This window comes from Oculina patagonica, chromosome 5 (assembly GCF_052425735.1).
Source record: "Oculina patagonica isolate OP01 chromosome 5, crgOcupat, whole genome shotgun sequence".
Classification (NCBI taxonomy): domain Eukaryota; kingdom Metazoa; phylum Cnidaria; class Anthozoa; order Scleractinia; family Oculinidae; genus Oculina; species Oculina patagonica.
Window position 1 is genome coordinate 25062359 of NC_135762.1, and position 13301 is coordinate 25075659.

A 13301-nucleotide genomic window follows, 5' to 3' on the forward strand; every position below is an offset into this window, starting at 1 on the left:
GAGATCTAACTATTCTTAATTGTTTATAAGTGATGACATCAACAGTAAGGCGATCACTGAAGGAAGTGCTGACTAGAGTTCAAGTTTAGGACGTTTTAACTACACGTAAATTCTGTTATAGCCCAATTTAGCTGTCAGAAAATTCAGTTCCTGAACTTAACAAATAGTTCTGTGCCATGCGCAGTGGTACCATAGCTAAAGGAACTGCTAATGTGAGATCAGGATGAGCTGAAACAAGGTAAATTAGACAAAACTACGTGTAGAATATCATATACATCCGTGATATCAAATTAAGAACAAGGAATCCTCGGACAGCCTTCAGATGGTATAGAGTTCAAGTCTATGAAGTACAAAGGAAGTCTTGTTCTTCCTTCTTTACTTCTTTGAGAACAATTTACTTTTGTTTCTTAAATGACGGACCTAAACAGATTTTGATCGCTGAGGAAATCCTAGGATAACGCATTTTTCTTTACAGTAGTAGACCTGAAATGTTGATTACCACGATCTGATATATCGTTTATTAATTTTAAAAGTGAGCCCTAACTAAAGCGGCGTTATAATGTGTTATTGTTATTAACCGATTGAGCTGTCAAAAAGTTCAGTTCCTGAACTTAACAAATAGTTCTCTGCCATGCGCAGTGGTACCATAGCTAAAGGAACTGCTAATGTGAGATCATAATGAGCTGAAACAAGGTAAATTAGACAAAATTTAAGTGCAGAATATCATATACATCCGTGATATCAAATGAAGAACGAGGAAACCTTGAACAGCCTACAGATGGTATAAAAACGGTACGACTTTGTGGAAAAAGGCATACTGAAAGCTCTTCATCACAAGAAGATCAAAGAAGAACGAAAAGAAAGAAAAACGAAGAACTAGCCCTTTTTCTGCTACATTTCAAGAGAAAAATGGTAAGATTTATATAATTTGCAAACATTATTATCGTTCTTATACCACAGACGGTAATTTATAGCCTCATTTAGTACATTCACCCGATGTGTAATCTTATAAATGTGCAAACAAGCTTTTCATGAAGTTTAGTGCGCTGTCTTGGTTTAAGCAAGAGGGGCGTTGTTGGTTTAGCTCAACACCAGAGTGAAAAATTCTAAAATACATTTTATTTTTTCGTCACCAGGAGTTCAAGGTGTTCCTTCTGTGTTTTGCCGTCCTTGTTGTTGCCACGTCTGCAGCGACTGTTTGTAAATGTGCAGACAAAGAGGTAAAGTGGTGTAAATGCATAAAATTGCTATTTAAAGTAGCCTGTAATCTCTCGAGTAGTTACAGATTCTTAGCCACCTTTTTAGCCCAGGACAGAAGGTAGTTCCATGTAAAATTACAGCGCGATTTTTTTGTAGAACTCCACGGCATATTATTGCCAAATAATTTAAGTGAAAAAAGAAGTATCATTAATCAATTACATGAGTACATCACAGAACTAAATTGCTGAGATAATTTCGCCCCAGTCGACGTTAGAGCTCAAGTAAGTCGAAATTGATTCAGTAATTAAGAATTAATTTTTCTATGGTTTTCCAACAAATGGCTTTTTATTCTTGCAGTAATCGAAAGGTTCCAAGTAACAAATCTTTACTTTACATGCAATCGAGAACCATGCATTTTAAGCCGAAAGATGATGTTAAGCTTTATCAAGCCAAAATATTGAAATATATTTTTGACTTTGCAGGAAACCGTGTCCAAGTACAAGATAAAAATTAAGGATGGAGATAAAGAGGTCGATGAAGAAATTGAAGTTGACACTGAGAAACAAACAGAGAAATTTCATATTCCAAAAACAGATTCATCCAACGCAGGAGAGGTCGACGTTGTTTACGACTTCAAAAAGGTAACTAATCTTTTGTACCCATATACAAGTAATTTCTCAGTGCACCATAAAATAAAGCTTCTTTTCTTGTTCTGCTTTTGCATTAGGCTATTCTTCTCTAAACTGATTGCGGTTCATGATTACTTACAGCGTTTCCTATTTTCCATTGTTGTAGAACGTGGCCATGCACCGACTTTCTGCTGGCAAAGCCTGTTTTCTGAGTGACTCCACCGAAAATCTGCCAAAGCCTGATGACCTCGCCAAGATCCTTAACAAGGTATGAGAATTCGGTTTCCAGATGTTCTTAGTCGATACACATTCTGACAGCACACATTGTCCAAATTGGTTGCCGTTTTGAGTTTAATGGCTTTACAGCTGTCGTTATCAAACAGAATTCTTCGTTAGATATAGGATTTAGGATACATGACATAGGATATAGAATTCTTCGTTTTTTGGTTATTAAGCTAGTGTAAAGCTTGGTATAAAGCTTGCGTAACTATAATTGATCCGGAATTATCCAAAAGCTTCATGGTCACATTGATACGCTCAGAAAATGAGAAGAGTGAAAGTGAAGGCATTAAATCAAGCTAAATGAGCAGAAGTAACACGATTTATGCTTGTTTTGTTCTTTAGGAGAGCGATGACGGCTCGTCACAAGCAAAGCAAACGACTGACTATGAGTATGAAGTTGTTGGCACTGTAAATGATCGCTCGGATCTGAGTGATGAAATGGCTACACTGTGTGCCAAGCTGCCCATTTATCGCATTAAGAAGAAATCCCTCGTCGTGAGTGTGAACAAACGTAAGTAAAATACCGCAGTTAGCTTACCCTAATAATGACCTTAAGGTGAATTTGACCGGATCTTGTAAGCTGTTACTCGACTAGTGAAAAAAAAAAAAAAAACAACCGAAAGAAATTCGAAAACAAATCAACCCGGAAACAAATTGCAGAACGTTTAACCAGTCGTGGCCTGCATGTTACATCGCCGAACGAGACTTGCGGCCTTGGAGGAGGTTATTAATTAAATGATAAATAATCATAATTCACCATATATTGTATGCTGAGTAGAACGTGGCCCATATGCCTTATTTAATAACTACTTAAATGCAAAAAAATTTGCTTGTTAAACAAAAACAATAATCCCTGGTTGATGCATGATCATCCTCAAGAGATCCTTGATAACCTTTTTATTTACCCTTAGTATCGGTTTTGATAATTTAATCGACCATCGGACATAATTTCGTAGTTGACGATTGCTCCCTTCCTGTTATCTAAAATTGGTCAATATCTATTTTGATATTGATTACTTTTGTTTGTTCTGTGCCATATTGCAGGTGAAAAGCGAGCGTGGTGCATCCGGTTCTGCTACACCAGATGTTGGTCATGGGGATGCGGGCGAATTTGCGTGCAAAGATGCTAAAGAAAATCTTTTTATAGGCATTGTCTGAAGAAGATTATCTTTGATTCAGTAAGCCATACGGCTTTAACAAAAATTAAGTCTCACACGACAAAATTGATTTACTAAATGCTTAGTTTAGATTTGGTGCACCTTTGATAAAAAAATTCAGTTGAATTTTGTTTTGTTTTTTACATGTATGTTGTTACACAATAATGCTATGGCAAACTTAAGAATAGTGCAAATTAATTAACAACAATATTAAGTTAAGATGTAGTACATCTTTTATGTGATGAAAACCTCGTTGAATTTTGAAACTTAAGACCTGACTGTATGTTACACAATTATGTTATGGTAAACTAAATAATGGTGCAAATTAATGAGCTACAATAGAAAGATGAGACAATTAAAATCACTTGTTCAGTGAAAGAACTGAAATGTGTCAACTTCTGTCTTCATGGGCTCCGAATGTGATGTCATATCCCTGAAAACTAACTTCAGTTGAGTACCCTCCCAATACCATACCGTTACGCTATTTTAAGAGGCCCTTAGGGTGCGAGTGCTTTTCCTTTTTGCGACCTTTTGAGAGGAGAGGGCTTATTTAGTGGAATGGCCTTTCTCATGTTGTGACCACAGAATAACAATAAGGACACGCAAACGTAAATATGGTGCAAGAAGAACTTTTAAATCCTATAGTTACCTCATAAATTGACTTGATTTACCGCCTGGTGGAGTGGGCGGAGTGGGGGTGATTAATAGAGAGGGTTCCCAGAAGTTTAAGAGAGTGCCCGATTGTAGAGGGGAGGGGGGGGGGGGGTAAAAAGAAATGGAGGGGGCGTCACTAAAGGTCTTACAGGAAATCTTTTTTTATCCGGAGGGGCTTTATAATGGGCATAAAAAATAGTTTGTAAACGACTGTGAGACTGATGAGGAATATATTGTACGAAAGCCGCTATAGGGGTATCAAATGGTCTTTGCGAGCATTTGCGAGCATTCGAGCAACAACGAGCCAACAACGTGCACTTTTCAAAAAGCTACCTCCACTAAAAACCGAGCATACGAGCAGTCAGTATAAAAAATATGCGAGCACGAGCAAAAACACCCACTAAAATTTTGCGAGCATTCCGAGCTGTACCGTAATTTTGCAAGCACTACAAAATTTTGATGGACCATGTTTTGATGTTTTGATCTGCACTCCGCTTTTATTTGCTATTTGAAGTGCAGTGCTCTTTTCGTCAGAAGTAAATGTGAACAAATCAGGGATCATCATGAAGCGAGGGCTATGTCCGGTAGGGCTTCGATCCGAGACAGATGGGTCATCGTCGCGTCCTAACGAGTTCCTGAGACTCCAGGTATAATTCTTCTAAATTAAATCATTAATTTGTAGTTTTTTGTGTGTGTGTGTGTGTGTGTGTGTGTGTGTGTGTGTGTGTGTGTGTGTGTGGTGTGTGTGTGTGTGTGTGTGTGTGTGTGTGTGTTCTGGCCAAACATTTCCCTTGACGTGACACGCTGTTAAAGGACCTAGCCTCAGTTTTCTCGTGTTATTTTTATCCTTGTTTAAGTTTTCGCTTGTAAATAACCCGGCGTATCAGACCGAACGAAATCGAACACATTTTTTATCGAACACAATCGAACGAAATCGAATCTAATCGGATGATTAAATTCGATTTTGTTCGGTCATCGAACGAAATCGGACAACAATTTTTCGATTTCCGAACCAAATCGGACGAAATCGAATTAAGCGTTCGATTAAGTTCGATTTAGTTTGGAAATCGAACTTGTAGCTAAAATTTAAAATAACGAAATTGGAACCTAATGAGCGAGTCGGTATTTCACAGTGCGGAAAGCAGAGCACGAGAATAAGACCCATAACTCAGAGCCAGCCCGCCACATCGCAAAAAATCCAAATCATAAATACACATGGAACATCGCGTTCACGGAAAAATCAATTTTTCGACGCAAAATAATGGAAGGCCTGTTGATTGCTTGCGAGAAACCAACTTTGAATAAACAGGTGCACTGTTTTATCGCCAAACTGTTCCCCTCGGGAATTACATAACAACACAAAACCAAGCTGAATGTAAATGTTCATTTAACACTGATGATGACCTTCGAGTCGAAAACGTTTTGTTTTTAAGAACTTTATAACTTTTATCTCTTTTTAGCCTTTTTAAAATTATTTTATGAGCAACATTATGCCAACATTCCTTAAATGGTTTTGGAATAAGTGACTGGACACGGTATCGTATAATCTTTGTCATTTATTTGATCCCAAAGAAACAAAACATAATATTCCAGCAATCTAATACGCCCGAGAATACGTAGTAAGCCATTTATAAAATAGTATGCGGGATCTAATTATAAATACTCAAATACAACCCCCGGCGTATCGGTGTATCGTATCAAGTGAAAACCGTATTTTAGAATAAAATTTTGCGAATGATGATGAAAGTGCACGCCGTATGTGACATGTGACAAGGCTGGAATGAGATGGTTGACTGCGACAAAAGCAGCAGCGTAAACATTTCGATAATAAGGTGGAAAATTAGAAATATAATCAGGACAAGTTTTTCGTATATCTGCAGAGCATGACTGGTAGCGATGTTGAAAGCAGAACTTGGAGAACGTTCCATAAATAATCCGTTATTTGGCTTGTATGAAGCATCGAGAGCAGAAAGATCACATGAATCAAGAGAACGATTTTTTTCCTCAGGTCAAAATCACAAACAACGGGAATCTTAAAATTATCATCGATGTTTAAATGAGTTTCATAGTCACAACTTAAATAATTTTTGGTGGCTGGATCTGATGAGTCGTGCTTGATGCAGTGCAAGTTTGATATGGCCGTTGGATTTTCTCGCAAAGTTACATTTTCCTGAGGAGTGGGGGCAACGACCACTTTCGTATTTTCATCGCAAGTCATACTACGTAAGCCGCTCGGCTTGGTGTCGTTCGGCGACCGAACTAAATCGAACGTCATCGGACTTTATCGAACGTTCGATTTGGTTTGATTTGCATTTTTTTTTTTTGTGAGTTCGATTTCGTTCGATGACTGAACGAAATCGAATTTAATCGTTCGATTGAGTTCGATTGCGTTCGATTGAGTTCGAAAACCGAACGTTCGATTTGATACGCCGGGAAATAACCGTGGGAAATCAACATCCGTTTTGACACAAAGTCAACAGACAACACTTTGAAATCATCATCAGTTAATTTATTATCCTTGAATCTTTGTTCAAAATCAGGTTGCCGACCATTGAGTTGCACTTTACTAATATAGATAACATAATGATAGTCCTTTATTGTGAATACAACACATAACTATCTGAACACAACTTTGAAAGGCAATTTTAAGATTAAAAATGCGATGCGTAATGCCCAACCTTATCGGAAATCTTGTTGAAAACAAAGGCACTTGATCGGTTATACGGTTTGTCCAATACAATTTATGCCGTATTTTTAACGCACTTTTGATTGCAAATCGACAATTTACTTACGTCATACATAAATGATTTATTCTGAAAATCGACAGTTTTCAACGAAAAACAAAAACCGCTAGCAGCATAAACAGTGCCAGACAATTATGTTCCGCTCACAAAAACGAATTTTGCGTCCGCTTTGAACAACATCTTGCACAAGGCAGGTTTTGAATTTTTCCCAAAACTAAAATTGGGACAAGATTAAAGCTGAAGCGCTTTATTTACAATGAATTCAACACCATCGACAAATGGAAATGAACAGGCAACGGAGCATTCGTCAGTCCGAGCTGAACTTCTTCTTGGTTTGATTATTATCGACTTTACGTTCGGTACAGTTATCACCGTCGGAAATGCCTCTCTCTTCATCACGATTTGCCGCGATCCTTGCCGATGTTTACGCACACCGTCCGTATTCCTTATCGCGAACCTATCAGTCGCGGATTTTTTCATGGGAATTGTCAGCTACCTTAGAGCTACTGAGTTGACTTACAAGTACTGTGGCTTGGGAGACCTTCCCGTTCTTAACATGTCACAATATTTCATCGGAGCTGTGTCTATTCTCGTTGCTGTATCGACGCTCTTGGCGATGTCTTACGATCGGTATATTGCAATTATTAAACCTTTTGAGTACCCACAGAAAATCACCATTACAAAAGCAAAGATAGCAATCGCCATGATTTGGCTAAACGCATTAGTTTTGTCGATTCTTCCCATTTCGGATGTAAAGAAGGAGAATTTTCTGTTGGCCTACTGTTACTCTCACTTTGTGATTCCATCATTTATTTTAACAGCAGTTTATGTGAGAATCTATAAGATGGCTGCTCTTCAAAGACAGGAACTTAAAGATGTTCGAGCGAATCTGACAGCAGCTAACAGAAGACTGTATTTAGAGAGAGAAAAAAGAATGGTCGTCACATCTTTATTAATTCTTTTCATCTTTTATTTTTCGTTTCTACCTTACTTTATCAACATTCAAATTTTATACTTTTGTTCTTGCCGAACCTCTTACGCGTACAAAGTGTACCACTATGTTGCCAATGAATTTCTGGCGATGAGTTCCTTGATCGATCCTATCATGTATTCATGGAGACTGCCAAAGTTCAATCGTTCGCTGCGCTTGTGCTTTCGACGCTGGGGACGCAGAAATGTCGTTGCTGTGTGGAATGGAACAAGTTCTAACCTGAAAACCGAGTCACTAAAGATAGCCGAGTGAAGAAAACTATTTATGACATATTTAAAAGATTGAACACCCAGTTCGTTATCTTTGGTGGGTTATGGGTTGTGAGCTGCCAAATTGCCTTGAAAATTGAAGATTCGGAAGTTACAATCTTGCAAATTCAATATTTGACCTGTCATATATTGACTGAATGCAATATTTGAAGACCCATTCTTGAAAACTCAAGATTTGACAGGCCAATTGCCAAATTTTGCAAATTCAATATTTGGCAGTTCAAATTAATTGAAAATTCAAGGTTTAACAACTCACGTAATTTATTGCTAACTCACCATGATTGTGATTAGATAAGTCAAGTTGGCGCCGGGACCCATGACATGAGGCCAAAAAAACAGCTAGCTATCTAGCTTTGTTTAATTTTGTCAAGTCATTACTGATGCTATAAGACCTAGATGGTAAAGAGCAGTTTAGGAACTTTACATTGGAGTTTAGTAATGGCTGGATAAGAAAACGCACGCATTGCCAAGTTGTGATCTCATTTTTTTAAATTTATATTGCCATTGCTAAACTGAAAGGGAGTATACTAATTGCAAAATGTTTTGCTTTTCGAAATCATTGGCAAAACGATTTTCTTTAGATTTAATTTACACAAGTCTGTCGAGTTCTCAGTTGCTTTTGATTAAGATTGTAATAAAAATAATTACTACACTAAATTACGGATGGTGATTAGTACATTTGAATGTCTTATTTTCTGGGTCTTCAATATGGATCATAATTAAGCTCGATCAGGCTAGATGGCCTGTCAACTGCAATGGTCATCAGACTCAATCAAAATGACTTTCATGCAAATTTTCTATAAGCAACTTTAAAAAAGTTCACTATTGTTAGATTTCCTTAATTACAGTGGACCCTATACTGTTCGAAGTTCTCTATTTTCTCGTAATTTTCTTTAACATTGTTGAAAGCAGGAAAAGATTCGTGAGAGATCAGGAACTGGATGTCAGCGCGTGAGAGAGCCGCGAGGGGGTTGGGGTGGGTAGCGAAGAGAGGCCGTGAACAGTCTATGGAACCTCAATGTAGTCAATGTACGTCGACCACCTTGTACTGTGAATGAGAGGCAGCTATATTCGCTGACAGGTTACCACTTTTTGGCCCTCGGTCACCATGGTAAATTTCGTAGCTGGAAACCAGATCTAGACCACATCGTTAACGCGATCATCAACGACCACCTTTTGGATGAAGTGACTCTTACCTTTCAGGATTTTTTTTACTACCGTACCAAAATTCACGTTTAGCCAATCACAAACCTTGTCAACTGTCCTGATGTCCTGCGATATTGAGTTACTGACCTGATATTGCCGGATTTTTAGCCGAATTCCCTCCCTTTTTGGTACACTTTAGCAGCATATCAGGCTCGTTTGGTATCGCCATGGGTATTTTGGATCTACTGTGCCTCACCAAAATACAAACCATGGCTCGAACAAACTCGCCTGACCAAACTCGACCAAACTCGCCTGACAAGCCGACAAAGTGTATCAAGAGAGACGCGCGATTTTCCCGCTACCTTTGCTTCCTTGCAGCTTTTGGACGTAGTTTTTGCTTCTTTTAAAGCTTTACCGGCTCTTAGCAACTGCAGAACGAGATCGACAGTACGACTACGACTACCGTGACTAGAATTTTCTTACTCTTTGTGTATCAATGTAAAATGTACATCCTCTACCGGTCCAGGGTTCTTTCATTCTGTCGGTGCGCGTGTTTCATTGCCAGCGTTCCACGTTTTTTCAGAAATATTTATCATTTTTATTACAGGAATGGAAGTAGACCTAGAACCAGGAACTATCCTGGTCCGACCAGCGGTTTCTTCTGCATTTGTGGTTGCCGGTTCCAGTCAAAGGCTTCTGTCAAGTCACTATCAATTAGAATCTCGAATTCCGGACAAATGAGCTTTTTCTTACTGAAATAAAAATAAACACATATCAAACGTAGGGACAAACATATACAACGTTATTTAGTTATACCAAATACAGTTACTAACTATGTACCAACGAGGACACCTTGGCATATTTTAAAATATTCTCGCTCTATTCGACTAAATAGTTGCCCTTTAAGACTGCCCTATTAAGAATACAAATACAGTACAAGTCGAAAAGCAATAATCTTCTGAATTAATTCCTTGGGTAACTTTTCATGCTTTTCTGTTATAGCATAAATATGTGGAGAGTCTGATACATCCTCCTCTATAAACAGGACAATTTTTTGCAAACTAAAGGGGAGAGTCTGGATACCAGGCAGAGTCTATTATTGCCCTACCACTTGCACTTCTTTCAGATAAACGTGGAAAAAGAGCAAGTGACAGGAAAATAGAAGACAAAAGTCAAGAAACTGGTAATGATTAGTAACACTGGTACAAGTTCTGTCGTTATAAATCCTGAGAACATGAAACACACACAAACGGCCATGTGGTCGCAAGACGAAATATCCCCCGAATATTTTACCTTCGTTTCTTAATAAACTTTCAGTTAATATAAACCGAACGTAAATAAACGCACGTGTAAAGCGCTGGTCACTATAGGGAGATTTTTGCTGACGTCATTGTCTACATTTTGCCTTATTAGCATACCACTTTGGCGTAGAGAAGGCATCATGCTACAGTGGAACCCCGATATAACGATATGCCAAGGGGGGAGTAAAATTATTTTTTTTGGGTTTTTTGGGGGTTCTCCATATTTTTTTTTGCGGGGATATAAATTTTTTTTTTTTGGGGTTTTTTTTTAATTTTATGGGGGGCCTATATACAAAGTGACTCCAGTGTTAAAAGGGCTTGTCAAACTTAATTATCGGCAAAATTTTCACCTCATTGTGCGCAAGGAGATATAAGCGTTCAAAAACTGCAACATTTCTGGGTGGCAAAAGTGCTAATGAGCACATTCACTTATATTCAAGTTTTAAAACCTAGCTGCGTCATAGAAAAAGTAGTTAATACATCAGGCACAAATTTATAGCGAAAGTTAATCGTACCGTGTACTTTCAATATTCAGAATTAATAGTTTTGTCGCTCGATCAGAAAGTGAAGCTCTTATGCTAATGAGGCAAATATTATAAACAAAGATTCCTCTATACCTTTTGTTTAACGACATGTCTAGCTTCTGGTATTTCCTGGTTGCCTGCAGGACCACCTTTTAATTGGTTTTGTTAAGGAAAGCACTAAAAGGTGTGCTTCCAGCATTCCCCCAGGGTACACCCGAGATTTAGTATCACTAACAAGATAGTAGTTTACGAAGAGAAAAGAACTAAAAAATGAAGTTTCAAGGTTTCTATTTTGAAAAAAAAAACGAAATCAATTATAGTTGTAAGGTTGTGGTGGTTGCGACAAACCCAAACTGATACACAAGCTTCGGCTAACGAAAAATACATTCGCTACAGCGCTATATATTTTGGAGCTAATAGTTAAGCGTTAATTGAAGATAATTCTTGGTCTAGTGCGACAGGTCGATACGAACTGGTCTAAGCACAGCCTTGTCAACGTGAACTCGAGTAATTTAGACTAGTTTGTTTAACAAGCGACGCGAGGTTTTTTTTTATCTAAAGTAGCTATCATATGTCACGAATGGCACAACTTAAAAAATTTTGTTTCAATTTGTCATCCGTCTTAATATCTTGCCAAATCTTAATCCATCCTGGCTTGTTCCTTTATGGTTTATTATTGCAACTTTAGTGTTGGCGTTGTTCTGCCTTGGCACTATGTTTACTTCAATTTAAAGGTTATTTTAATTGATCACAATTTGAAACCGTGGCAGAACCCCTTTAAGATTGGAAGCAGAAATTACAATATACGATTATTTAAATGAAAATTTGTGAGGAACCCTCGAGCATTCATTCGAGCATTTATTTAGTGTTGGCGTTGTTCTGCCTTGCCACTATGTTTACTACAATTTAAAGGTTATTTTATTGATCAGAATTTGAAACCGTGGCAGAACCCCTTTAAGATTGGAAGCAGCCGAATTTCAATCGATTTTTTAAATGAATTTGTGAAAATTAACCCTCGAGCATTTATTTAGTGAATTTTCCACAGGCCACCGAAATGAAAACATTTTATAAAGGGACAAGTCACTACTTCCAGACCCAGTCCATCTTCCACGTGGATGAATTAAGAAGCCGCTACAAGAGGAAGATCTGCACCACTAACCGAACTAACTTTTATTCTACTTATAATATAACGACTCCTTAATTTGCCTTTAACTCAAGTTGAATAGAAGTACTTCATTCCCTTCTATATGCTTATTTAGTTTATATTTTTCAAATCATTTTGTGACTTGTAGTGTCCCTCGAGCAAAGGCTCGTCGCTTTGAAAATACTAATTTCTAAATCTAAATTACTCTCTAAGGTTTTAACTTGTTTTTATTTCCGACAAAATTCTAGACTGAAAGTATCAGTAAAACTTAAATGATTGCAGACACTATAGCTGTACTTGTGAATCATATTCAAAGGAGATTATTTCGAAGAAAACATCTAAAACATTTGTGTGGAAGACAGTTCTGCAAAACGTTTGCATTGCTGTGATTTTTTTTTTCATTTTTAACTAATAAAAATAAAAAAAGCCATATAAGTTAACAGATTTAAAAAGCGAGACATAACACGTTTTCTTTGTTTCTCCACGAGCTTAAATCTTTTGGTTCTGATAATAGCACAGATAATAGCGTTATCTAGCGTTATTATTTTAAGTAATAACCTTTTTGTCAGTTAACGACTATAAAAGTTGAACGGTCTAATAAACTTACCTTTGTTAATATTCGCTCGCTTGATTTGTAGAGACTGGAAAAAAATCGTAGCCAGATCTTCGAGTACAGAAGTTGTTATGGCTGACTTGTACCCGTGTTTTTACTAGGTTTCTCTTTGAATTAGAGTGATATAATTTAGAACATGTGATGAAATTGGGGCTAGTAGGTTTTTTCGTGAAAAGACCACCAGTTCAACTCAACAAAGAAAACCAGCGCTTTAATTAAACTGATCACCGTATGTGTCAACCGACACATGCTAAAATGTCCTTTTTCAAGAGAAAGCCCAGTTGCATGCAAGCTAGCGCGTGTAAAGAGCGACCAAAGAAGCGGGCTTAACGTTTATTAAAATTTGAACAAAATGGCAGGTTGGCTTAAGGGGATATTTTGACCTATACATAACAATATATGGTCCATTGTTCCAGCCCAAATTTCCTATTCCAAAGGTGGACAATAGTCTTTTGTCGTTTAGCAAGCCGGAGGTCGAACTTTCTTAATTTTCTTAGGGTTTTCCGTTCATTTAATTTTAAGGGGGTAATACTACATTATAATGACTTTTTTGCCTGATAATATGTGTAATCCGTTTCAAAGACAAGGAAGCTGTAAAGTATCTTGGCTTCTTTAAAGAAAGTGAAAGCTTAAAGGGACTATGTCAC

The 13301-nt window shown here is 37.5% G+C and overlaps 2 protein-coding genes across 2 annotated transcripts; both read left to right on the forward strand.

Annotated features, from left to right (window-relative positions):
* Nucleotides 1-722: 722 nt before the first annotated feature.
* Nucleotides 723-3649, forward strand: LOC144654801 (uncharacterized). Its single transcript, XM_078515025.1, has 6 exons — nt 723-912; nt 1137-1220; nt 1683-1841; nt 1996-2097; nt 2454-2622; nt 3156-3649. The coding sequence occupies exons 1-6, from the start codon at nt 910-912 to the stop codon at nt 3239-3241; spliced, it is 603 nt and encodes a 200-aa protein (XP_078371151.1). The 5' UTR covers nt 723-909; the 3' UTR covers nt 3242-3649.
* A 3203-nt stretch (nt 3650-6852) lies between these two features.
* Nucleotides 6853-8655, forward strand: LOC144654802 (trace amine-associated receptor 6-like). The gene has a single exon (XM_078515026.1). The coding sequence runs from the start codon at nt 6923-6925 to the stop codon at nt 7907-7909; it is 987 nt and encodes a 328-aa protein (XP_078371152.1). The 5' UTR covers nt 6853-6922; the 3' UTR covers nt 7910-8655.
* The last annotated feature ends 4646 nt before the right edge of the window (nt 8656-13301 follow it).